Below are 26,840 nucleotides of genomic sequence, written 5' to 3' on the forward strand. Positions count from 1 at the left end.
TGATGCCTTCAGGATTTAACACCCTGGGGCAGGTAGCTTGAACTCCCTCACTAGGTTTAGAAGCCTTAAGGAAAAAAGTTGCTGGGCTAAGACCATCAAAGTAGACCAAAGGGAAATAGCAAGGGTGAGAGAGAATTGATGATTTCTGATTTCTTGGCTCCAGTCACTGAGATCTTTGTATTTGCTCTGATTCTTGTATCCTGGATTCCCAGAATCATTTCAATGAGTCTACCCTTTCCTTGAAGCCAGTTGGAGTAGGGCTCCTCTCAATTTTGATTCAGACTTAGTTCTAGATCCTTCACACCCAGACACAAGCAGAGGCAACATTTGTTTCAGCACCATTAAAAGTAAAACCCTTTATTCTTTACTGAGAATAGCGTGTACAGAACACCAAATACAGTTCACCATCATCCTGGGCAGGAGTGCCCAAAGTGTGAGTGACTGTGTGTTAGGAGCGGCCTTACTGATTCCTGAACCTCTCCAAGCATTTACACTGCCGGTGCCAGGCCAATCCTGTCATTTCCTCGATCAAAGACCGAGAAATACAGCCTCAGGAAGGCTTCACCCAGGATCCAGAACTCTGTAGATCTCCTTACCCTTTTCTCTTTAAAGGTGGTGTAGCAGTTGCCTGTAAAATCCTGGGGAAGCCAATGACACACACTAGTCAGCATGAGCCCTTACCAGTGACTCCCCCAATATCCAGACCCAGCAAAATTCTTTGTTTTATTTCCCTCTTTTAGTAAGTATCAAGGGGTTTTCTCAGCAGCAAGGGGTATGACAGTTCATCCAAAACCAAAGAGGGCCAAGACATCAGGTTGTTATGAGGAAGGGTGTGGTGAGTAGAGGACTGGGAGTTGGGGAAACAGAGAAATGAAAAACAACAAAGTCCTACTGTACAGCGTCAGGAACCATATTCAATATTCAGTGATATACCACATGAAAAAGAATAAGAAAAAATATATTTTCATGTGTATAACTGAGTCACATTGTTATGCAGCAGATTTTAATGTGACACTGAAGATTAGCCACACTTGAATATAATTATTTAGAAAAGAACAAATGTGTTCATAGTTCCCCCCAATCCCTGATTCTTTCCTTCTGACTCCTGCTCCTTGTTTTCTCTGCAGAGAATGCTGGTTCTTCTCCTACATCCCCACAATCTGTACTTTATTAAAAAAAAAACAAACTTTATTTTGTATTGGAGTTTAGCTGATTAACAATATTCTGAGTTTCAGGAGGACAGTAAAGGGACTCAACTGTATGTATCTGTGTATTGGTCCCAAAGACACCCCTCCCATGCAGGCTGTCATATAACTGAGTGGAGGTCCCTGTGCTACACAGTAACTCGATGTTGGTTATCCATCTTAAATAGAGCAGTGCCCACAACACGTTCTTGAACACTTAACTCAGGAACTCTGAGAAGCCTCCTTCAGCCCACACTCACCCTCTTTGGCCATGACACGGTTGGGTGGGTAACATCCGCTGGTTCCCCATCCCCAGTGGTTAGTCCGTAGCCCTCATCAGCCCTAGTAAGTCCCCAGTGCCCCAGTGCAGACCACCTTGAGATGACATTTGCATGGAATCCAGTGCAGTTTTGCCCAGCACCAAGCAACCCTCAAAGTGGTTCAATGAGTTTGTCGTTTTAGAATTCCTGAAATTCCCTCTCTTCCTCAAAGCCTTCTTTGAGCCCATCAGCCTGCTCTGAACTCTTGCAGGGAGCTGACATGAAGCCTCCACCCTGTTCCAGGGCTGAGCAGTCACTGTGCACCCTTTATTCACCTTATTATCCAACCTCCCCACTGAGGGGTCAGGTATCCCAACTGACAAAGGAGGCACCAGTCCAGAGCAAGGGGAAGATGGAGGCAAGAACAAGGCTGACCATGTAATTTATCATTCAAACCAGAAAAATCTTGAGAAGGGAAGGCAGACTGTTAACTTATGCTGGGACTTCACTCTGGGACTGTCCCCTGCCAAACTCCTTGTAACATGGCCTATTTCAGGGACTGCTAGTGCTGAATTTCATGTTCATGCACCTAAGGGTTCAGATTGAATTGAAGCTCTTTAAGGACTGAGGACCTTAGTGTTCCCCTCTCTCTGACTCCCACCATGCCATATGGTGTGGTATCTCCACATTTATTTCAGGAAAATCAGTGTCCCACACAGCCCTTTACTCTCAAGTGACTGGATTTGTGGGAGGCACTGGCCCAGCCACAAGGCTCAGGAGCATCTGCAATGGTGTGACATGGCCTCCAGAGGGCGCCCTCCTCCCAGCAGCAGCCCAAGGGTTCCTGCAAGCCCCAGTTTGAGAACCACCCTTTAGTATCGTCCCCTCACCTTGAGGACGTAGGCTGGAGCTGGCACTGGGTAGTTGATGCCATTGATGGTGAAGATAATAGAGGGCAGAGCATTGACCGCAGAACATGAAACGTAGTGCTGTTAGAGAGAGAGGGTGAGAGATTGGCCATGGAGATCCTTGTTTTGTGTGGAGACTGGGAGTGACCCTGGGGCATGACCCTTCACCTTGGAACCCCGTGGCGTGGCACCAATGAGCTTGTGTATGTTATCGATCACTCTTCCTGGGCCTTGGATATTTGATGACCCGGTGTCCACCATGGCCGTGCAGCCGTCAGAACAACCAATAACCTCTCCTTTCATGGTGATGCTGAGAGACAAGGGAAGAAAGCGGGCATCAAGGTCATTCTGAGTCTCCCCAGAGTTGTCCCCTTCCCGACTGTCTCATAAACAGCTCTTCATCTCTTGCCCTCTTTTCCTTTGCTCTCGACACAGCACCTTTCCTGACATCCTCAAATGTAGTACTTGAATACACCAGGATATTTTGTACCATGACACAAGCTGGTCTTCCTTCCTAGAAGACTCCACTCCTCTTTGACTAGCAAATTTCTTCTCATCTTCCAGATTACAGCTTAATTGTATTGTTTTCGGGAAGTCTTTCCCCCGGTGTTTATCAGTCTCCTGTCTTGGTAACTCTCTGTTGACCCTTCCTCATGTCTGCTGCTGCTGCTGCTGCTAACTCACTTCAGTTGTGTCCGACTCTATGCAGCCTCATAGAGAGCAGCCCACCAGGCTCTGCTATCCCTGGGATTTTCCAGGCAAAGTACTGGAGTGGGTTGCATTGCCTTCTCCTCCTCATGTCTAGCATGTACCAAAGTCACAATTAACTATGTGGGTGAGTCACTTCATGTATATCTGCCTTCTTAGATGTGAAGGCGAGTTTTATTCTCCTTGCCTCCCTAAAGTGCCTGGCACACAGTGGATTCCCAATGCTTATCTGTTCAATGAGTGAATGAAGACTGAGAAAACAATAAGAAACATCAAGAGAGCTCTATGTGATGGGGAACAAATAACGGGTCACACAAAGAGTGAATATGGTGATTCGCAGGGGCAGCATATTCTCAGAGTAGGGGGAGAGAGGGGCTCCTCTGGGAAAGGGTGTCTCCCAGTACTGCTCCTACAACCAGCTCAGACCCTGAGACCCTGGCTTGGAAATACATGACTAGCCCTCCGAAACTCCGAAGGACAAATCAGCTTTTGTTGGAGGGTATTACATAGAATCCTATCAGTTATGCCTCTTGTCCTCAAGTCACTCCTGGATCCCACCTTCCTGATTCTCTGTTATAGACCCTGTCCCACTGTGTGCCCATGAACATGGGGTGCCTTTTGTTTTAGTTGCTTTCACGTCTTAAGACTGCAGCCAACCTCTCTCCACTGCTGGGTAGCTGCTCCCTAATCAGACCAGTTTTCTCCATTTTCTCAGGACTGTCCCTGTTTTTAAAATGACATTTATCTGTACTGAGAACTTCCTATGTCCTAGATAGCTCTGGACAGTTGGTCATCTTATCATAACTCTGTTCAGGCTGGTGAAATTCTCCCTGATCCTCTCTCTGTTCACCACACTGTAGAGTACTCTAACCATACTCTGCACCTCAAAGGGCAGTGGGTGCAGCCCTCTCCCAGCTGCACAGACCTCTCTGGACCCTTTTAGGACCCTGATCAGAGCCTTGTTCAGAAGGCCTGGGGATTATAAACCCATGGGTTGTTTGTGTATCTATGTGCTTGTGTGTTTGTATGTGTGTTTGTATGTGTCTCTGTGTGTGCTTGTGTGTCTCTGACTAGCTATGCATGTTTTTATGTGTCTCTGTGTAGGTTTATATGTGTCTGCTTGTATGTTTCCAAGTGTCTGTGTGACTGTCTGTGATGTTGTGGGTGGTGTATGTCTGTGTGACTGAGTGTCTGAGAATACATTTGTGTGTGTCTGCCTGTAATGTCCATGTGCATTAGCGGGAGCATCACTTGGGCTGACCCTCAGAGGGAGAGGCTTACCGGTCTACGTGTACACTCCAGTCACCCGCTCGGATCAATGGTACCCAGTTGAGCTCTCCTTTGTAGTAGCGGTGGTCCACCCCACCAAACATCACCACACTGCCCTTCTGCTTGTCTCTGTAGAGAGAAGTGAGGGGGGATCCTTGGAGGACAGTAACAACAGCACTGTGTGAGAGCTGTGATGGTCCACCCATCAAGGCGCTAATAAGGTCTCCATGTACAGATGCAGAAATAGCGTCTAGGAGAGATAGAGATCCAGACTGAGGTCTGTTACTGTCTCATGAGTGGCACAGAGGAGGTTAGAAGATGAATCACTTGTCTGAGCTCCACCCACTATGTCTTCTGAAGAAGCCCTGGACCTCCAGTGACGTGAGTGCTCAAACACCCTCAGAGGACTGGGTGCTGAAGTGTTTTGGCTTTCCCCGTGTCCACCTTGTCATTTTTCAGGAAAATCAAGGCCTGGGGTTTCTAAGGGTGTGGGTTCAGGTCACCCAGAGTTGGCTCCACTGGCCTGTGACCTACACTGTCCAAAGGGCCCCACACTCAGAAGGGACCCAAACTCTGCTCTCCCTGTCTTGAGATGCCTAATATTTCTTGAATAAAGGGTCCCACACTTTTGTGTCATACTTTCATTTCTCACTGGCTCCACAAAATGGGTAGCTGATCCTGGGCTCCCAGTGAAATGCTAATGAGGAAGGAAAGATATTCACCATCCTTCTCCTTCCTTCCTGATCAAATTCATAAGCAAATCCTAATGCCTTTCCTTCAACCTGTTTCCTGTTGCCTTCCTTTTGCCTGCTTCATATCTCACCCCCCTAGACCAAGTTATTGGTCTTGAGTCCAGGATCTGGGTTGTGTTCCAATAAAATTTTATTTATAAAAGCCAGTGGTGAAACCAGGTAGGGCCCTGGGGCCATAGTTATCCTTGGTTATATTATCTCAGGATACTTCTTTATCAAGTGTTCTATAATTTTTGTACAACTGAAAGCATCTTACAGCTAATTTGGAGGAAGGAATTGTCCATCTCAGACTTACTTGCTCAAGTAGAAGGCAAAAACAGGCTCTGAAATGGCACCTTCATTCTTCAGCTTATCAAAGATGGGGATGGCTTTAGAGAAGGATATGTTGGGGTAGTTCAAGCCCAAGACACCATCAAATCTTCTGCCCTCAAACCCGTATTCCGCCACGCTTAGACCGAATGGCTGGTCAGTACTTACAAGGTCCCCAATCTGTGGGAGAGAAGGGTGTTCCCACTTACAGAAGTGGGACTAGGACTGGGCTGGGGTGCATTGCCATTAGATCCTCAGAGAAGAATTGAGGCTGGGCTCTGTCTTTGGTTGACCACAGATGGTTAGAGCAAGGTGGAAGGGGAATTTGGGTTTCATTTGAGAGAGGCTGTGAATTATAAAACATCTGCCCTTCTGAAAAACACCACCTGAGTGAGTCAAATTGGCCTCCTGGCTTCTGTACTGGTGGAGCAACCAAGAGTCAGGCCAGGTCCCATTGGTGCCACCTTATGGACAAAACAATTCTGAGCAAGATAGCCTTCTCTTTGGCATTACTGTGACCTAATGACAGGAATGGACTGCATTCTCTGTAAGGTACTGTGGATTCTGCATCTGTCCAGGAAGACAGAAGCCAAAAACACAATCTTGCTTGCAGAGTTCTATGAAATTACTGCCTGGAGAATTCACTTTTGGGGATATATGTATATTTCTGTGAGTGTGTATGAGAGAGAAAGAGAGAGAGGGGAACTACTCAAGTATTTTGGGGGAGGCAAGCCATAAATTTATTAGACTCTCAAAGGTCCTCTAAAGTGAGAACTCATTTATCAGGCCCCTTGAGTTCTCAGGCCTCCAGTTTCCCACTCTGGATACCTGAAGCCATCAACTGACCCCAGGATACCTGTATCAGTTTTATCCTGTCCCCAAACACCCCACAGCAACTTCAGTCCTGAAAAGCCAGTCTAACTCCACCTTTTATCACATGTATACTCTCAGGAAGGCCCTTGCTGTCTGGACCTCAGTTACCTCATATGCCTTATGACCTAATCAGAGTAACTGCTTTGAGGGGTTGTTGCAGAATTAAACCAGTTATCACCTGAAAGTGCCTGGAACAGTCTGTAAATTTAAAAGTGGGTGCTTTTATCCCTTCTCGCTCTGAGCCAAATGAACCTTGAACTGCTCATGGGCAGAGGAGCTGCAAGTCCATAACTCAAGCCACTCTCTGGGTTAGCTAATTTGTTTGCTCTTGTGTCACCATGGGCACTGCAAACCCAGAGACATGATCCTGTGGATAAGTTGGCCAATATCTATGGGAATTAGGCTAGGAGGGGTCCTGCCAGATGGTCCTGCATCTGTTTTGCAAGCAGAGGTCACTCCATAGCCAGTCCTGACTCAGCATTTGTTACACTGTTACCCGAACTGTGTCATGAACAACAACTCCTTTCATTCTCCCAGATCCATACGTGATCCCGAACGTCTTATTGGTAAGCCGGAAGGTGGAAGACTGACGATGTCTGAATCTAACGTGTGTAGCTGCAGACACAAGAGATGAGTGTCATCAGATGCCAAGTGTGGAAACAGGATGGCAGGGCAAGTGAAGGATGGTCCGGGTAGGGGATGTCTGTACTCACAACAGGTTGAGCTGTTGCAAACGATGGAGGGCACCCACAAGTCAGATGAGGCTGTGTCAAAGACAACCTGGAATTCCTGAGGGGGTGTTCCAATGGTGATGGTACCTATGTAGAATATCTACAGGGAGAAGGAGGGAGTGGGTTAGTGTAGAACTGTCTACTCTCTATTCCCACACTGGTGCCTCCCTCTGGGTGTCACATATCTCTCGAGATCACTTTCTAACCACTGTGCAGCTCACAGACTTTGATCACAGAGGATCTGCATTTGATATATTTTTTCTGTGCTATATTTTATGCAAGATACGAACTCTATGACCAGGCGTTGGAGTGGTATCTCCTGCATGGGAACCCCAGAGGCATAACCACTGAGCCGCCAGGACCACTGGACACCCAGGGAAGTCCTGGTGCCTTCATTTGGGAAGCTCTGTAGTCTCTTCAAACCAATCTTAGCACCCCTTCTCCAGAAGGTCCTTCTTGATCAACTCTAGTCACTCCCTTTAAACTCAGATCACATCCAATCAACACCACACAGGTGACTCTTTCAATTGACATGTATTTGCTCTTTGCCTATCTCTCAGGCTGGCATGGGCATTCTTGAAGACAAAATAAGCCCTTTTCTAATCTACAAACAGTAAGCACTGTGTTAGATTCTTATGGCCACACACAGAATACAGGTTCAGTAACTTTTTCCTGCTGTCGTTCTTGCATCTGTGGAAACTGAATTCCTCTACCTAGGGATTCACAATTGTTTTGCAGTTGGTTCCACCTTTTGATCAGTGATGGTTCACACTTCATCCGTAACCGAGGCTCTCACTTAGTTCAGAAGGAACAATCACCCTCAAACTAATGACACATGTTTGACACAGAAATGGATATTTACCTGCCAACTGGTAATTGCCAGGCCCAGTCACAAAGACCAACAGTTGAGAATGAGAGTGCCTTCTGCTCAAGGTAGGGGTCCCTGTTTTCCAGTGTCTCAGCCTCCTGCAGGAACCCCAACCCCAACATCCCACCTGGCACCTCCAGATGAGCCCCATGCTAAGCTAGAGCACCAGGGGGCGCTGTGGAGCAACATTCTCCCAAAATACTCACATCCCAGATGTTCCTCAGTGGGAGAGTAGTTAGATTTGAGCCACGCAAAGAAATCTGGGACAGTTTGTAAGGATGCTCCTTCAAGAAATTGTTCAGCATGTTTTTTCCACTGAGGGTTTTTCTCATGGTCTTCACTCTCCTTAGAGGTATTCTTTCACCGAGCATTTGACAAAGAAAACAAAGAAGATGCTACAATTAGCTGTCAGTGTTAAGGTATAACTGTCATTGTAATGGCCCTGTGTGTTTTCTAATCATTTTTATGAGTCACATTATTATCAGAATTTTATGCATATACCATGGCAAAGACATAGATTTGAATACAGGTTCTTTTCTGCAATCTCGGGTAAGCCATATGACCATGTGGTGTCTCAGTCTTCCCTTCCGCAAAATGGTGGAATGTAACAATACAAATGACACCCAACTCCTGTACTCTTGCCTGGCAAATCCCATGGACGGAGGAGCCTGGTAGGCTGCAGTCCACGGGGTCGCTAGGAGTCGGACACGACTGAGCGACTTCACTTTCACTTTTCACTTTCCCGCATTGGAGAGGGAAGCGGCAGCCCACTCCAGTGTTCTTGCCTGGAGAATCCCAGGGACGGGGGACCCTGGTGGGCTGCCATCTATGGGGTCGCACAGAGTCGGACACGATTGAAGTGACTTAGCATAGCAACAATACAAACCCTCCAAATAGAATATCTTGGGGATAAGTGAAGTGATGGATATAAGGTACCTGATAAATAGGAAGTCTCAACAATGACAGCCATTATCATTGCTGTTGCCATCCCACTCATTCCTTCTCAAAGAACCTCAAGGAAGGAGGTAGAAGGGGGGACTCTTATTCTCTTTTACAACGGAGCAATTTGAAATGCAAGAGGTTTCTGAGTTGGCTGTGGTCACACTGCTTGTCAGATATAAGACAGTGTATCTTTCTCTAAGTTGAAAGAGAAGAGAGAGTTGAAAGAAGAATCCAAGATATAGGGAACAATTAAAGGAAATTCAGAGGCTTGAGAAGGAAGTAAGAGTCAAATGAAAAATTAAAAGCAAAAAACACAAAGAGAAATACACTCCCAGTGACCTCCAAAGAGATGGAGAGATAAACGACAGTGATACAGAGATGCAGACATAGGCATATACACACTGAAATTGACAGGGAAAAAAGAGGACATGTTGATCAAAATGTAGAAAAGTGCTATTCCACAGGACCACATCAACATCTGCATAGACTGTGCACTGAACAGTTTCAAGGAGTTGCATTTTCAACAGGTCATGACAAGAGTGGACCCCAAGTGTTGTGAAACCCAAATCTACACCAAGACCTTGGAATCCACAGTTCCTATAGCAAGTTACTTATCAATAAGTAAGAATTGAACTTTAAGACTCTTAGCGAAATATTCCATTCCCTTCCAAGCCTGATGGGTGGAAGAATAATCAGATGAAAAGAAAAATCCGAGAAAGGAATATGATGTGACATACAGTCCCCATACTTACTTGAATATGCACTCTGAGAAGGCCACCAGACCGAGGAGCACAAGCCATTTCATGCTTCTTTCCTGGCTCCAAGTACTCAGGAAAGTTTGGGATCTTAGCATGTAGTGGTGACCGGGAGCCCCTAGTTATATATGCTCTGACCTGCCCTAGTTTTCCCCTTCAGGCCACTAAAAGATCTGAAAAAAAATACAAAGGTCTCGATAAAAACTTTACCTTCATCAGTGTCCTTGATGAATGGACTTTGAAGCTTTTCAGAATACAGAGAATTGAACTGTAATCTCTTCCTTGAATCTTGGCTGAAAAATCAAACTGATCTGCATAGACATCTAAGAAGACGGAAAACCTTGCCTTCTTGGAGAAAAAACTTCTAAGAACATCATGAAAATGGATACTAGGGGCCATGCTCGACATGCATGTTTTCATGTCATCTTCCTAGCCACTTCATGAGATATGCATTGCTGTCTTCGTTGGCGAAAACATTGCTAGAATGATATGTTGTCAAATGGCAAAGTGAAGACTTCAGGGACAGCCCACTGACATACAACTGGCTTTAGATAGTGGGTCTAATGGCAGACATAGGGGCACCTATGATGCCAGGCTGCATCAAAGATTTAGGGCAGAGCAGTACTTCAGTTTCATGGTTTCAGTACTGGAAGAAATGTCATATGCATTCACAAGATATTTTATATCATCCAACAACTGTACAAGGAAGAACTGTGTGCTAGGCTCTGGGTTAAAGGCTTCAAAGTCAAAGTTGATCAAGACAAAAGTAGTCTTTACCTTAAGAGAGCTAGAAGTCTAGTTCTCACAAACTCATGGCCACAGTAGGCAGGAGATATGATACTAGGACTAGGTGATCATGTTGGAATCTGGGCAGCACAGGCCTTACCTCTGGGAGCAGCCTTTCCTCCACTTCGCCCATGCTGGAAAGCAGGCCAGTTGGCCATGTTTTCAAGAGAATCAAAAGTTTGTATATTTATGTACAATGTACTGATTTTAATGTTAGAAACTAATTTTATTTTCCCTAAAAAAAATTGGGAGCAATATCTCCACAGCGATGTGCTGGAATCAGCCTTCAGTCTCTGCAGGTTTTTATTTCTGACCTAGAGTTAGAGGTGCAGTAGGGACAGAGAGGAATTTAATTCTTGTTGGTTGATTTTAAAGAGACTGAATGCATACTAAACATGTTGACTCATTGGAAAAGATACTGATATTAGGAAAAATTGAAGGCAAGAGGAGAAGCGGAAGACAGATGATGAGATGGTTGGATAGCATCATCAAGTTGATGGACATGAGCTTGAGAAAGCGCCAGGAGTTGGTGATAGATAGGGAAGCCTGGCATGTTGCAGTCTATGGCATTGCAAAGAGACGGACACAACTGAAGGACTGAACCGAACTGAACAAATTGAGAACAAAGACTAATAAATCTAATTGCATCAAGTTGTTGACTAGCTACCTATAACAACACATTACTTAAGTGGCTTTAAAATTCAGACTTATGACTCTACATTCAGAGTGGAATATCTTCTAAGGAAAAACAAAAATTCTGTCCATCAAAACAAAACCAAAGGAAAAAAAAAGAAAAAAAGGAAAGAATTCTGACACTGTATTCAACAACTTCAGTTCAGTTCAGTTCCTCAGTCATGTTCAACTCTTGTGAGTCCATGAACGGCAGCACACAAGGCCTCCTTGTCCATCACCAATTCCTGGAGTCCACACATATTCATGTTCCTTGAGTTGGTGATGCCATACAACTGTCTCATCCTTTGTCATCCCCTTCTCCCCCTGCCCTCAATCTTTCCCAACATCAGGGCCTTTTCAAATGAGTCAGCTCTTTGCATCAGGTGGCCAAGTATTGGAGTTTCAGCTTCAGCATCAGTCCTTCCAGTGAACATTCAGGACTGATTTCCTTTAGGATGGACTGGTTGCATCTCCTTGCAGTCCAAGCGACACTCAAGAGTCTTCTCCAACACCACAGGTCAAAAGCATCAGTTCTTCAGGGCTCAGCTTTCTTTATAGTCCAACTCTCACATCCACACATGACCACTGGAAAAACCATAGCCTTGACTACACAGACCTTTGTTGACATAGTAATGTCTCTGCTTTTCAATATTCTGTCTAGATTAGTCTCAACTTTCCTTCCAAGATGTAAACATCTTTTAATTTCATGTCTGCAATCACCATCTGCTGTGATTTTGCAGCCCAGAAAAATGAAGTCAACCACTGTCTCCACTGTTTCCCCATCTATTGGCCAAGAAGTGATGGGACCACATGCCATGATCTTAGTTTTCTAAACGTTGAGCTTTAAGCCAACATTTATCTCTACTCTTTCACCTTCATCAAGAGGTACTTTATTCTTCTTCACTTTATGCAATAGGGTGGTGTCCTCTGAATATCTGAGGCTATTGATATTTCTCCCGGCAATCTTGATTCCAGCCTGTGCTTCCTCCAGCCCAGAGTTTTCATGATGTACTCTGCATAGAAGTTAAATAAGCAGAGTGACAATATAAAGCCTTGATGTACTCCTTTACTGTTTGGAACCAGTCTGTTGTTCCATGTCCCATTCTAACTGCTGCTTCCTGACCTGCATACAGGTTTCTCAAGAGGTAATTCAGGTGGTCTGGTATTCCCATCCCTTTCAGAATTTTCCACATTTTATTGTGATCCACACAGTCAAGGGCTTTTGCATAGTCATTAGAGCAGAAGTAGGTGTTTTTCTGGAATTTCTTGCTTTTTTGATAATCCATCAGATGTTGGCAATATGATCTCTTGTTCCTCTACCTTTTCTAAAACCAGCCTGATCATCTGGAAGTTCATGATTCACGTATTGCTGAAGCCTGGCTTGGAGAATTTTTAGCATTACTTTACTAGCGTGTGAGATGAGTGCAATTGTGTGGCAGTTAGAGCAATCTTTGGCACTGCCTTTCTTTGGGATTGCAATGAAAACTGACCTTTCCCAGTCCTGTGGACACTGCTGAGTTTTCCAAATTTGCTGGCATATTGAGTGCAGCATTTTCACAGCATCATATTTCAGGATTTGAAATAGCTCAAATGGAATTCCATCACCTTCACTAGCTTTGTTTATAGTGATGCTTCCTAAGGCCCATTGACTTCACATTCTAGGATGTCTGGCTCTAGGTGAGTGATCACACCATCATGATTCTCTGGGTTGTGAAGTTCTTTTCTGTACAGTTCCTCTGTGTATTCTTGCCACCTCTTCTTAATATCTTCTGCTTCTTTTAGGTCCATACAATTTCTGTCCTTTATTGAGCTCGTCTTTGCATGAAATATTCCCTTGGTAGTTCTACTTTTCTTGAAGTGATCTCTAGTCTTTTCCATTCTATTGTTTTCCTCTATTTCTTTGCATTGATCGCTGAGGAAGGCTTTCTTATCTCTCCTTGCTATTCTTCAGAACTTTGCATTCAAATGGGTATATCTTTACTTTTCTCCTTTGCTTTTTGCTTCCCTTCTTTTCACAGCTATCTGTAAGGCCTCCTCAGACAGCCATTTGGATTTTTTTCATTTCTTTTCCTTGTGGATTGTCTTGATTCCTATCTCATGTACAATGTTATGAACCTCCATCCATCGTTCATCAGACACTCTGTCTATTTGATCTAGCCCCTTAAATATATTTCTCACTTCCACTGGGTAGTCCTAAAGGATTTGATTTAGGTCATACTTGAATGGTCTAGTGCTTTTCTCCAGTTTGTCCAATTTCAGTCTGAATTTGCCAATAAGGAGTTCATGATCTGAGCCACCATCAACTCCCAGTCTTGGTTTTGCTGACTGTATAGGGCTTCTACATCTTTGGCTGCAAAGAATATAATCAATCTGATTTTGGTGTTGATCATCTGGAGATGTCCATGTGTAGAGTCTTCTCTTGTGTTGTTGGAAGAGGGTGTTTGCTATGACCAGTGCATTCTTTTGGCAGAAAGCCTTTGCCCTGCTTCATTCTGTAGTCCAAGGCCAAATTTGAGTGTTACTCCTGGTGTTTCTTGACTCCTACTTTTGCACTCCAGTCCCCTACAATGAGAATGATACCTTTTTTGGATGTCAGTTGTAGAAGGTCTTGTAGGTCTTCATAGAACTGTTCAACTTCAGCTTCATCTGCCTTACTGATCTGGGCATAGACTTGGATTACCTGATACTGAATGGTTCACCTTGGAAACAAACAGAGATCATACTGTAATTTTTAAGACTGCATCTAAGTACTGCATTTTAGACTCTTTTGTTGGCTATGATGTCTACTCCATTTCTTCTAAGAGATTCCTGCCCACAGTAGTAAATATAATGGTCATCTGAGTTAAATTCACCCATTCTAGTCCATCTTAGTTCAGTGATTCCTGTAATGTCTGTGCTCACTCTTGTCATCTCCTGTTTGACCACTTCCAATTTGCCTTGAATAATAGACCTAACAATCCAGGTTCCTATGCAATATTGCTCTCTACAGCATCGAATCTTGCTTCTATCACCAGTCCCACCCACAACTGTGTGTTGTCTTTGCTTTGGTTCCTTCACTTCATTCTTTCTGGAATTATTTCTCCACTGATCTCCAGTAACATATTGGGTACCTACCAACCTGGGGAATTCATCTTTCAGTGTCCTATCTTTTTGCTTATCATACTGTTCATGGGGTTCTCAAGGCAAGAATACTGAAGTGGTTTGCCATTCCCTTCTCCAGTGGACCACATTCTGTTAGACCTCTCCACCATGACTCATCCATCTATGGTGGCCCTACAAGCCATGGCTTAGTTTCATTGAGTGAGACAAGGCTATGGTCCATGTGACAGATTGGCTAGTTGTCTGTGAATGTGGTTTCAGTCTGTCTGCCCTCTGATGCCCTCTCTCAGTGCCTACCATCTTACTTGGGTTTCTCTTACTTTGGACGTGGGGTATCACTTCACTGCTCCCCAGCAAAACACAGCCGCTGCTCCTTACCTTGGAAGTACGGTAGCTCCTCTTGGTTGCTGCCCCTGATTTGGACGTGGGGTAGTTCCTCTCTGCCATGCTTCTACGCTGCCATTGTAGCCACCATGAACCTGCACTGCCATCACAGCTGAGGCCTGCAAAAATTCAATAACTTATTGTTCCTCATATGTTTCTGTTATTGTGACAGAATCATATGTATGTTAACAGGTAAAAGCAAGACGATAATTAAAACTAATGTTTTGAAGTAAGCCTTTCAGTGGCTAGAAAAAGAGGTTCACACATAACATATACAAGTTTAATTCAAACCCTGCTGTCTTAAATCTTGAACTGAAAGCATAAGTTTGTACCAACTAATTATATTCCTTTTTATTTTAATTTTAGGGAAAATGTGTACTTCCTCTTCCGACCACTGTAAAGCCTAGAAGCAGTGAGAACTTGATGACAGTGACTATTCTGAGGTCTAACATGTAGCTTCTAAATACATTTCCCAGCAGACGATCTTAAAGAGATGGCTGATTTCAGGACTGGGTAGAGAAATGCACAAAATAATCTTGGGAATCATGAAGGACCAGAAAACTTAGGGACTTCAAAGACCACTTGGCACTGGACAGAATGTTTAGGAATCCAAAAGAAAAGGCCAAACAAATACCAGTTTGTTGGGCAGAATGATGTTTCTGCTTCTCAACACACTGTTTATGTTTCTCATAGCTTTCCTGCCAAGAAGCTAATGCCTTCTGATTTCATGGATGCAGGCACCATTTACAGTGGTTTTAGAAGCTAAGATGAAGAACTCTGTCACTGCTTCCACCTTTTCTCCTTCTATTTGCCATGAAGCATGGGGCTGGATCCCATGATCTTAGTTTTTTAATATTGAAATTTAAGCTTGCCAAATGTGTCCAAATGTTAATAGGCATCATCTAATTTGTCACTGTGATAGACTGCTAGGACACCAACTCACCATTCTGAGCAATGAGAAAGGAAAATAATCATCAATATTTAAGCTATTTTTGTTTCTATTAACCATAGGTTATGTAACTACAAACAGTTCCAGGAAAACAAGCTAGACTGTCCGTTCTGGGGGTGATGAGAGAGTGATGGGGAGCAGCTATAATACAGATGAAGCCTCACTCACTGGCCTGCAGCTCACTGGCCTGCAGCTCACCTCCTGCTGTGGAGGTCTGGTTCCTAATAGACCAAGGACTGGTACTGGTCCTGACCCACTGTGCTGGCATTGTGGACTCCTGTTCTAAAACCAATAGTGGATCGCAGCCATTCTGACTGGGGTGAAATGGTACCTCATAGTGGTTTTGATTTGCATTTCTTTTACACTGTTGGTGGGAATGCAAACTAGTACAGCCACTATGGAGAATAGTGTGGAGATTCCTTAAAAAACTGGAAATAGAACTGCCTTATGATCCAGCAATCCCACTGCTAGGCATACACACTGAGGAAACCAGAAGGGAAAGAGACACATGTACCCCAATGTTCATTGCAGCACTGTTTATAATAGCCAGGACATGGAAGCAACCTAGATGCCCATCAGCAGATGAATGGATAAGAAAGCTGTGGCACATATACACAATGGAGTATTACTCAGCCATTAAAAAGAATACATTTGAATCAGTTCTAATGAGGTGGATGAAACTGGAGCCTATTATACAAAGTGAAGTAAGCCAGAAGGAAAAACACCAATACAGTATACTAACGCATATATATGGAATTTAGAAAGATGGTAACAATAACCCTGTGAACGAGACAGCAAAAGAGACAGTGATGTATAGAACAGTCTTATGGACTCTGTGGGAGAGGGAGAGGGTGGGAAGACTTGGAAGAATGGCATTGAAACATGTAAAATATCATGTATGAAACGAGATGCCAGTCCAGGTTCGATGCACCATACTGGATGCTTGGGGCTAGTGCACTGGGACGACCCAAAGGGATGGTATGGGGAGGGAGGATGGAGGAGGGTTCAGGATGGGGAACACATGTATACCTGTGGTGGATTCATTTTGATATTTGGCAAAACTAATACAATTATGTAAAGTTTAAAAATTAAATAAAATTTAAAAAAAATAAAACCAATAGTGGGACATTCTGTAAGACAAACCACCCTGCTTCCTCCCTGTTTCTGAACAAATAAATGGAATTAAAATTGGGAGAGTAACAGTTATTTAGTCCTAAAGGAGAACAACCAAGTGGAACATATGACTACATTCTTTCAATAAACTGTGAAAAGACATCTGCTTTTTGAGCATCAGGGAAATTTGCACATGGACTGGATATAAAATGTTCATTTTGGGGGGAACAAAAGAGCATGTTTTTCATATCCTATAATTCTACCACAAATACTCATTATGTACATTTGGTGAAATGTTCATCTTGTCCCTAAAATACTTCAGGGAAAATGAATAACCATTAAAACAGAGAGAATGAAACGATGGTCTGTCTTGATTTAAAAACAGATAGCTGCTATGCTATACATAGCTGCCATGGATTGAATTGTGTCCACCCTTGAATCCCAATGTGATGGTATTAGGAAGTAGGACCTTTGGGAGGTACCCAGGTTGACATGGGGTTTTGATGGTTGTCCCTTATGATGGGATTAGCCTCTCCTTTTTCTCTCTTATTCTCCCTCTTCTTCCTTCCCTTCCACCACCACATGTGAGAACATAACAAGAAGAGAAAGACTGATGCAAGTCAAGAATGTCTTCGCTGGGAACTCAATTGGTCACCACCTTGACGTTGCATAGTCTCCAGTCTATGACAACCTGTGTGACTAAGAGGTTAGTTTTGTAGTTATTGATGCTGAATGATGAAATATAGGGTTCATGACACTCTTCTTTCTTATATTTCTTATGTTTGAAAAAAAAATTTTTTTTCAGTAAGAGGTTTATGGAAAATCCATTTTGAAGGTTCTGTCTTAGTGATACCCTGAGGAGCCCAAGAATACAGATTTAGGCAGGTCCCAAACGAATGAGTGGTTGGAGGACCACATGCTCCTTACTCCAACTCATCTCTTGTCATCTGAAAACTGTCCCCCACAGCTGACACCCTTACCACTCCCATCCCTAGTCTGCATCTCCATTCTTTTCCTAAGCTCAGTCATCTAGCTGGAGATGTTGATGACTCAGGACAGGGTCTGGAAGCAGAAGGAATGCGGACATTTTTAGGAAGAATGAACTGGAAAGACCTGTCCTGGTTTTCCCTTGTTTAGTGCAATCTGCCCATTAGGGATTGGGCCTGGGTAGGGAGGGAGCCACAAGTGTAACTGCCTAGATATCTATAATTGAAGGGCAGAGGAATTCAGAACCCGGTAACCAGGAGGTGGGCAGCGTGCACACGACCCAGAAAAGAAGGAGAAGCACTGGGAAAAGAATAGTGCCTACCTGAGGGCCAGACCTTCTTGAGTCTTCTGGTTAATCTTGGAGGTCACGTCCTTCCTGCTGGAATTCCTGCTCCAGATGTGGAGGGGAGAGAGCTGTACTCACTCTTAATGAGTCAAAGGGAGAGGGACAGTGTCCCCCAGAAGCCCTTTGATTTCACTCTAACTGTGGGTATCATCCCAAGACAGAGCCCGAATGGCAGGTCATCCAAAGATGACCTACTTTAAAAAGTATTTAAAATACTATAAAATTTGTCTAAGAGTCCTGGCATATCTAGTTCCCGGAGCTTTTTTGGAGAGATGATTCATCAGCCTAATTTGGGTTTCTGCTGAGGAATCTACATGCTTCCGCATTGATAACTTCTGAATTATAACTACCTGCTCTCATCTCACAGAACCCAAATAATGGTAAGTTCCAGTGGGTAAGGCCTCTAAGGTCCTCGATGGCAAAGCAGCTGTGTGCCAAGTGGTCTACAACTCTCAGTCCTGAGACCAAGACCCATGAACATCACCAGACAGTTACATCCCCCTGCCCACCAGAGGCAACCTTATCATCCTCAGCAACAGCCACCTCTGAGCCACTTGTCCACTGATTGACATTGAGCCTCATTCTGGAACAAGTGTTCTGGAGCATGTCCAGATTCCCTCATCCAAAAAATGGGAAACTGAACCCTGGGGTGTATGACTCACCTTAGTGCAGGTAAGTTAGTGAAGACTTGGGACCCAGGAACTCCGGTTCCCAGGCTAGGAGACTTCCAGGAAGGGAAAGATGAGAGAAAACTCCATTGCATCCACTGCTGGACAGCTCTCAGATATCTGCAAGCAACAGAGTGGAAGTTCCTTTCCCTTTGCCCCTCAATTCTGGTTCCGATTTTATCAGCATACCTGCCTCCATGTACCAGCAGGAAAGCAATATTCAAGGCTGTTTCTTCTGGGTTCCAGGCACAGTGGGGAGCCCCAGCTGTGGTGACCCTAGGCCATCATGCAGGTGGCGACTGACTCACACCGAACTGAGATCCCCAGAGCTCCCAATGCTCATTAAACAACACAGACCTTTGGCTGACTGGGTAACATGAACCTGCATTCACAGTGAGAAGCATTCTCTTCTCAGCCTTCTGACAACTTAGATATGTGCCTTATGTTTCCTCAGGGAACCACTGGCTGAGTGAGGTCGGAGTCTGAGACTAGCCTGGATGCAGGGGATGTGTCCCTACTTTGATGCTCCAAATAGACCTTAGAGATTCAAAGGCCCTGAGAGAATGACAATCACCCTTATATTTTGTAGGGACTTTGCTTTATGAATCTGGTTAGAGAAAAAGGACAGAAACACAGGACAAGCCTGGACCTCTCTGGGTCCCAGCTGACTGTGAGTTGAGTTCCAGCCACCAGGCTTAACAGTCAGGTGCTGATGTTATTCACAAACCACCTTTGAGGAAGCAAAAGAAGAAAGAGTTTTGGGCAGAGAGCAATGTGGTCAAAGGGCCATGGGAATCACACAGGGCAAGATGAAACAAGAGTCATTACTTGTTTTTTTGCTCTATCTGTTACTTGGCGTTTCTACTTCTGAGAACAAGTACATGGAGATAGTCAGAGGCATTGGTGGTGCCCCTGGCACCTGATGCTCTTGGTGATAACCAGTTTGTGGACACGTCCCTGAGTCCAGAGCATATTCAGTCTCGTGATAACCCCAGGTTCTCCTTTTGTGAAGGCTGACATGGCTCATTGCTGCTAACTCACAACTGAAGCATGGGATGTGGTACATGGTGGTTGACCTGTAGGCCAAGTTCCAAGCATGGAAGGAAGATTGACAGTGGAAAGGTAGCCATTTATTAAACTTGTTTACCTTGGTCCTTAGCAGGGTCTACTTCCTTCATCTAGAATGTTTTTCTCCCAGATTTTTGCAGGGCCAGGTCCTTCTCCACATTCAGCATCATCTCAAATGAGTCTCTTTCAGGCTTGCTTTCCCTGGCCACTTCACTCTCACAGGCACAGACCCTGATCCAAAAAGTGCCTAGACATTTCCCTCTGTCAAAACAATAATTATAGTTACAAATGTGGAAAGGTGGGAGAGGGATAAATTGAGAGTTTGAGATTAATAAATGTATACTATATTTAATAGATAATCAACTGTACAGCACAAGAATTCTGCTTAATAGTCTGTAATATCCTGTATGGGAAAAGAATCTAAGAAACAATGGATGCATGTGTATTTATAAGAAAATTAATTGCCCATACAACTAATATTAATACAATGCTACAAATCAACTACACTCCTATATAAATTAAAGCCTGAATTTAAAATAATGCTTACATGTACAGACCCTTGGAGTTCTTTAGACTTGCAGAATTTCAGATATGATGTTAGAGATGGCAGAATGGGTGCAGAAATCTAGACATTTTCTGAGGTTGCATTTTCTTGAACTTTGGTGTCTTTTTCTTATAGTGTCACCTTTGATTTGTCTTTGGAGAATCTAATACAAGGGTTTGGAGACACCAGCTTGGTGTTAGTTGAAGGATGAGAGGGAGGCACTAGTGGGAGAGTGAAATCCATCTCCATATCCTTGGGTTGGGACATGTTTGAGGCACAACTTATATCCCAAGTTCCCTGTGAAAACAGGCTGTAGCTTCCCTCTCCATGACTTGCATATCAGACCCAGACTGGTTTAATCCATTTTCATGTCCTGCCTCCCCTAAGACCTCACTCGATTCCCTGGGAGAAACTTTTTTTTTTTTTCTTTTTCCAGCACTAGGTCTTCATTGCAGAGAAGGCAATGGCACCCCACTCCAGTACTCTTGTCTGGAAAACCCCATGAATGGAGGAGCCTGGAAAGCTGAAGTGCATGGGGTCGCTGAGGATCAGACACGACTGAGCGACTTCACTTTCACTTTTCACTTTCATGCATTGGAGAAGGAAATGGCAACCCACTCCACTGTTCTTGCCTGGAGAATCCCAGGGACGGGAGAGCCTGGTGGGCTGCTGTCTATGGGGACTCACAGAGTCGGACATGACTAAAGTGACTTAGCAGCAGCAGCAAGTCTTCATTGCTGCTCAGGACTTCTATATTGTCAGCGAGCAGGGGCTCCTCTGTATTTGCAGTGCACTGGCTTTTCAATCCTGTGCTTCTCTTGATGTAGTTCACAAGCTCTAGGTCACTCAGGCTCAGTAGCTGTGGGTCACCAGCTTAGTTGCCCTGGGGCACTTGAAATCTTCCCAAACCAGGTCTCAAACGCACAACTTAAGCACTGGGTCAAAAGGGAAAACACTCTGGATGGATTTTGAAATAACTCACATTTACATGAAACTTGGCACCATGGCCTATTTATGAGGAGACTGATAGAGGATTGTCCCGGCTTCAAGCAACCTCCTGAGATTAGGACTGATTGAGTTTCCCCTCCCAAGGGTTCCTGCAGGATCATGAATCTCTCCTGCTGTGTAGCATTGTCCTTGCTTCAATTTCTGAATCCCACACTAGAGCAAAGCTTCCAGGGGCAAGGCTGTCACTTGACTCACTTCTAGGTTTATGTCAGTAGATATTGTCTCATTCAGACCCTAATGTCAAGACAAGGCTAACACAAAGATCAGTTATTCTATTATGAGTGTTAGGTTACAGGTTCAATGACTGTAATCAAAACCTAAATAAAATTGTCTTAAATACAATACAATTTCAATTCTCTGTCATATAATGTTAGTGCAGGTCTCTCCACAGAGATGAGGGTCCACTTCTTTCTTGTCACATCTTCCACCTGTGCTACTTACCTTTTGTCTAACATGGCTACTCAAGCTCCTGTCATTATATCTGCATTCCAGCTAGTGGGACAGAAAATAATACTTCCATATGGAAGTGACATATCACCTCTACTCTAGTTCCACTGGCCCAAGTATCTTCCATGGTCATGGCAAACGTGGTGAGCACACAGAAGGACAGGGGAATGTGATCATACTTCAGAACATTCATGATGAGTAACAAGGGCAGCCATCCTTCATTCATGTCTCTGTAATTCATTCTTCTTTGGTTCTCTCCACACAGTTCTGTCTGTTCTAGCCTGCAGATATGGATATGGATGAGGTTATAAGAGAGGTAATGGCCCAGGCTGTACAAATATGGAGAAAACAATATTGGAAAGAAGGTAAGAAAAAATAAAAATTCAAAATCCAAAGGAAAGCATGCTTATAATCATAATTTTGCATTTATACAATTTAGGTATAATGATTGAGGAATCAATTTATAAAACAAAAAATTAGAGAAATGTAAAATATAAATATATTCACTAAACCCAACAAAAAAATAAGGCTGTATCATATTAAACACATAGTATTTTCAGGATTAAGTTTGGATGCACATTGCAAAAAAATGAAACAATTATAACATTAGCAAGATAAACTTTATTTTTCTCTCCCTCTGAAACAAAGCTGGAGGTGGGCCAGCCAGAGCTTGGGTGGTATCCATCTCCAAGGTTACATGATTGTCCAATACAACTGCAGGAGGTCCAGTCATCACAACTAAAATACAGACAACAGTTAGGAAGAAAGTAAGGAAGGGAAGAGGCCCATTTCTCATTAAAATCAGCTCCTTGAATGCAGTCTTCCAAGATATCCCTCTTACAGATCTTCTTGCATCTCTAAGTAACCAGTCATGACTAAGAGCACAGGTGCATAGGAAGTGCAGTCCTGTAGCTACTGGGCTCATGGCTATATAACAAACTATTTTCAGGTTTGAAAGAGAAGCAGAGCATTGATCATTTTGTAAGTAGCCTGCAGCACCTGCCTTAAAGAACAATAAAAACAACAACAACAAAAAAATGAATGGAATAGGCTGAACAGCTGGCCCCAGTGTGGGAGCCAGGAGAAAGGAGCAGCAATGAGAAACAGCTAGATGGATCTGAACTGTGCTCAGAATATAGAGGCAGACTGGTCAGTAGAAATCTTCTAAGGGATGAGGTGAGGATTACACATACCACATGACCCAATTTGTTTTGAAAACTGCTTTTCCAACTCAGGTCCCAAATCTCTCTCAATTCTTAAGCTTCTAAATATCTTGTCTTTGTTACCTCACATTATGAACTACCTGTTCACCTTCTTTATTTCTGTTCATATCACTTCTCCAATAGTCCACCAGCATTACAAGATCCAGTATTGAAACCTTAGCAACACTTTCTAGAAGTGGGTAGAAACACAATGACTGTTTCTACTTTAGTGTTTGTCCTGATCAAGGTCTTTTGAAAAGACTGAAATGGATAGAATCATGGAGATCTCACGTTTCCTCTAAAATCCCAACCAAGAATGTGACTTCCTTGGACCTGGAGGGGATGCGTTCACTTTTGGATCCACAGGTTTTAGCAGAACAGTAAGTCCCCTGTATATGAACAAGTTACATTTGAAAGGCGCGTTCAAAAATCCCAATTTCTTCATAAATTCAGCAAAGTTACTTGTTGGGGGCCAGCATGAGGCACTCCACCCATAGCAAAGGTCATGAGGAGGGAGGCTCGACATACGCAAAGGTGGGATTGAGTCTCAGGAGTCCCCTGGAATTCCTTGAGCATCTACCCCCATAACCAGAGCCTGCCTACTTTACTACTTTGTGCTCTCACCTACACCTCTGACTTTACAGGGGGCTGTCCCCTACCACCTCTTTCGGAGAAGCAGTTAACTTAGAGCTCCAGTTAATAATAATTCCTGGGTGTGATAGGAGTGTTTTAACCTACAAACACCTCTGAAGGTTCTCTAGCCTGCCTGACAGACTTGTCTGGCCACATGTGATTGTTCACAGCCTCCCAACCATGAGAGGCACGAGATGCTTTAAACCTTCTAAAAACAGGTTCCTTAGAAAAGTTAGAAAACCATTAGTATAAGTATAGTGGGCTGATTAGAAATTGTATTGGTGATGGGTTTTTCATTTGTTGAGCCAATGTTTGTTGCTAAGTCTCCACATCCCCTGCCCTTATACACATTAATGAATATATAGAAGAAATAAGTATTAACCTTTGATATAAATCACATTAGACCTTAGGCTAAGTAAATTCTTTCCTTAACTAAAACCCACTACACCCTCACCCTATAGGAATGTAACTTTATTTGGGTGGCGTCTGTTTTAAGAATAATCACCCCTGGAGAAATAAGTGTCCTGGTTGACTGACTGCTGTCACAAGGAGAGGGTCATAAATTGTCAGCAGGCCCCCTGGCCAGAAGATGATGTAACACCCCTAAGACCTCTGTATACATTTGTATGAAGCACCTGACTTTGATAAAAGTCAAGACTGCTGACCCCACATGACTTTTGTATAACATCTCAGTGTATAAAAGTAGACCATGGAAAATAAAGAATTGGGATCAGTTTCTCAAAATATTGGTCTCCCCATGTCACTCTCTCTCTTAAACTCTGGCTGAGTCTCCATCTGGAGCACAGAACCCACCAAGTTTACTAATTTTGCCTGGGCTTCTAAGATCCGACCCGGGAGGCCTCAGTGTCTCCTCTCCTTCGGGAGAATGGAAGGACGCCTGTGGCCTATGTAAGTGGTGCAAACTTCTTGTCTTGAAGTTTTATTGGTCTCCGGTGTAAACCAAGCTACTCAGCCTCTTTTCTCCACTGAATTTTCCTACTGAGCTATCCTCATTCTATTACTCTTTATATCTCTAATTAATATCTAATTGAAGCTATTGTATCCTGATCCTCGCTGACGCCGTTCCCACTTCGACCTCCCTGGATCAGCCAGGGCTGGACCCCGGCAGTTACTTAGGTAGCCAACTAAGACAATTGGCTATATATTACTGTAGTTTAATAGATTTATGATATTTTCACACAAATAATAAATAAAAAACAAACACAAACAATAAAAGAAACATTTTAAATCTTGCGTACCTGGATAGGGCATGGCAACCCACACCAGATTTCTTGTCTGGAGAATCCCCATGGCAAGAGGAGCCTGGAGTACTGCAGTCCATATGTTGAAAATTCAGACATAGCTGAGCAACTAAGTACACCTTTAAAAATGGAATAGTAGTACCGTCTACATTGAGATCAGATCAGATCAGTCACTCAGTCATGTCCAACTCTTTGCGACCCCATGAATCACAGCATGCCAGGCCTCCTTGTCCATCACCAACTCCTGGAGTTCACTGAGACTCACATTCATTGAGTCAGTGATGCCATCCAGCCATCTCATGCTCTGTGGACCCCTTCTCCTCCTGCCCCCAATCCCTCCCAGCATCAGATTCCTCTCCAATGAGTCAACTCTTCGCATGAGGTGGCCAAAGTACTGGAGTTTCAGCTTTAGCATGACTCCTTCTAAAGAAATCCCAGGGCTGATCTCCTTTAGAATGGACTGGTTGGATCTCCTTGCAGTCCAAGGGATTCTCAAGAGTCTTCTGCAACACCACAGTTCAAAAGCATCAATTCTTCGGTGCTCAGCCTTCTTCACAGTCCAACTCTCACACCCATACATGACCACAGGAAAAACCATAGCCTTGACTAGACGAACATTTGTTGGCAAAGTAATGTCTCTGTTTTGAATATGCTATCTAGGTTGGTCATAACTTTCCTTCCAAGGAGTAAGCGTCTTTTAATTTCATGGCTGCAGTCACCATCTGTAGTAAATTTGAAGCCCAGAAAAATAAAGTCCGACGCTGTTTCCACTGTTTCCCATCTATTAAGTGATGGGACCAGATGCCATGATCTTCGTTTTCTGAATGTTGAGCTTTAAGCCAACTTTTTCACTCTCCACGTTCACTTTCATCAAGAGGCCTTTTAGTTTCTGTTCACTTTCTGCCATAAGGGTGGTGTCATCTGCATATCTGAGGTTATTGATAATTCTGCCGGCAATCTTGATTCCAGCTTGTGTTTCTTCCAGTCCAGCGTTTCTCATGATGTACTCTGCATATAAGTTAAATAAACAGGGTGACAATATACAGCCTTGACATACTCCTTTTCCTATTTGGAACCAGTCTGTTGTTCCATGTCCAGTTCTAACTGTTGCTCCCTGACCTGCATACAAATTTCTCAAGAGGCAGATCAGGTGGTCTGATATTCCCATCTCTCTCACAATTTTCCACAGTTGATTGTGATCCACACAGTCAAAGGCTTTGGCATAGTCAATAAAGCAGAAATAGATGTTTTTCTGGAACGCTCTTGCTTTTTCCGTGATCCAGCGGATGTTGGCAATTTGATCTCTGGTTTCAATGCCCTTTCTAAAACCAGCTTGAACATCAGGAAGTTCATGGTTCACGTATTGCTGAAGCCTGGCTTGGAGAATTTTGAGCATGACTTTACTAGCGTGTGAGATGAGTGCAATTGTGCGGTAGTTCGCACATTCTTTTGCATTGCCTTTCTTTAGGATTGGAATGAAAACACCTTTTCCAGTCCTGCGGCCACTGCTGAGTTTTCCAAATTTGCTGACATATTGAGTGCAGCACTTTCATAGCATCATCTTTCAGGATTTGGAATAGCTCAACTGGAATTCTATCACCTCCACTAGCTTTGTTCGTAGTGATGCTTTCTAAGGGCCACTTGACTTCACATTCCAGGATGTCTGGCTCTAGGTTAGTCATCACACCATCATGATTATCTGGCTCATGAAGATATTTTTTATACAGTTTTTCTGTGTATTCTTGCCATCTCTTCTTAATATCTTCTGCTTCTGTTAGGTCCATACCATTTCTGTCCTTTTTCGAGCCCATCTTTGCATGAAATGTTCCTTTGGTATCTCTGATTTTCTTGAAGAGATCTCTAGTTTTTCCCATTCTGTTGTTTTCCTCTATTTCTTTGCATTGATCGCTGAAGAAGGCTTCTTATCTCTTCTTGCTATTCTTTGGAACTCTGCATTCAGATGTTTATATCTTTTCTTTTCTCCTTTGCTTTTCGCTTCTCTTCTTTTCACAGCTATTTGTAAGGCTTCCCATTTATGCTTCCTTTCAGACAGCATAGGCTTGAAATAAAAGTCCTGCACTATTGTACTCCATACAGTTCTGTACAGCAAAGT

The 26,840-nt window shown here is 43.6% G+C and overlaps 1 protein-coding gene across 1 annotated transcript; it reads right to left on the reverse strand.

Annotated features, from left to right (window-relative positions):
* Nucleotides 1-197: 197 nt before the first annotated feature.
* On the reverse strand, nt 198-9,706 carry LOC133241856 (pregnancy-associated glycoprotein 1-like). Its single transcript, XM_061407772.1, has 9 exons — nt 9,557-9,706; nt 8,069-8,219; nt 6,977-7,094; nt 6,760-6,878; nt 5,377-5,570; nt 4,342-4,458; nt 2,521-2,662; nt 2,335-2,433; nt 198-638 (listed from the first exon to the last, which is right to left on the reverse strand). Exons 1-9 carry the CDS (start codon nt 9,655-9,657, stop codon nt 489-491), a joined length of 1,191 nt encoding a protein of 396 aa, XP_061263756.1. The 5' UTR covers nt 9,658-9,706; the 3' UTR covers nt 198-488.
* Nucleotides 9,707-26,840: the final 17,134 nt, after the last annotated feature.

The sequence above is a fragment of the Bos javanicus genome, chromosome 29, assembly GCF_032452875.1.
Source record: "Bos javanicus breed banteng chromosome 29, ARS-OSU_banteng_1.0, whole genome shotgun sequence".
In the NCBI taxonomy this organism is placed as follows: domain Eukaryota; kingdom Metazoa; phylum Chordata; class Mammalia; order Artiodactyla; family Bovidae; genus Bos; species Bos javanicus.

Bases quoted from the DNA above. Each gene is read 5' to 3' on its own strand.
- LOC133241856 (XM_061407772.1), bottom strand. From the start codon at position 9,657: ATGCTAAGATCCCAAACTTTCCTGAGTACTTGGAGCCAGGAAAGAAGC. The intron at 2,663-4,341 runs GTAAGCCTCTCC...CTTGTCTCTCAG, and splicing joins TGGAGTGTACACGTAGACCG to CATCACCATGAAAGGAGAGG. The intron at 2,434-2,520 runs GTGAAGGGTCAT...TCTCTCTAACAG, and splicing joins CCACGCCACGGGGTTCCAAG to CACTACGTTTCATGTTCTGC.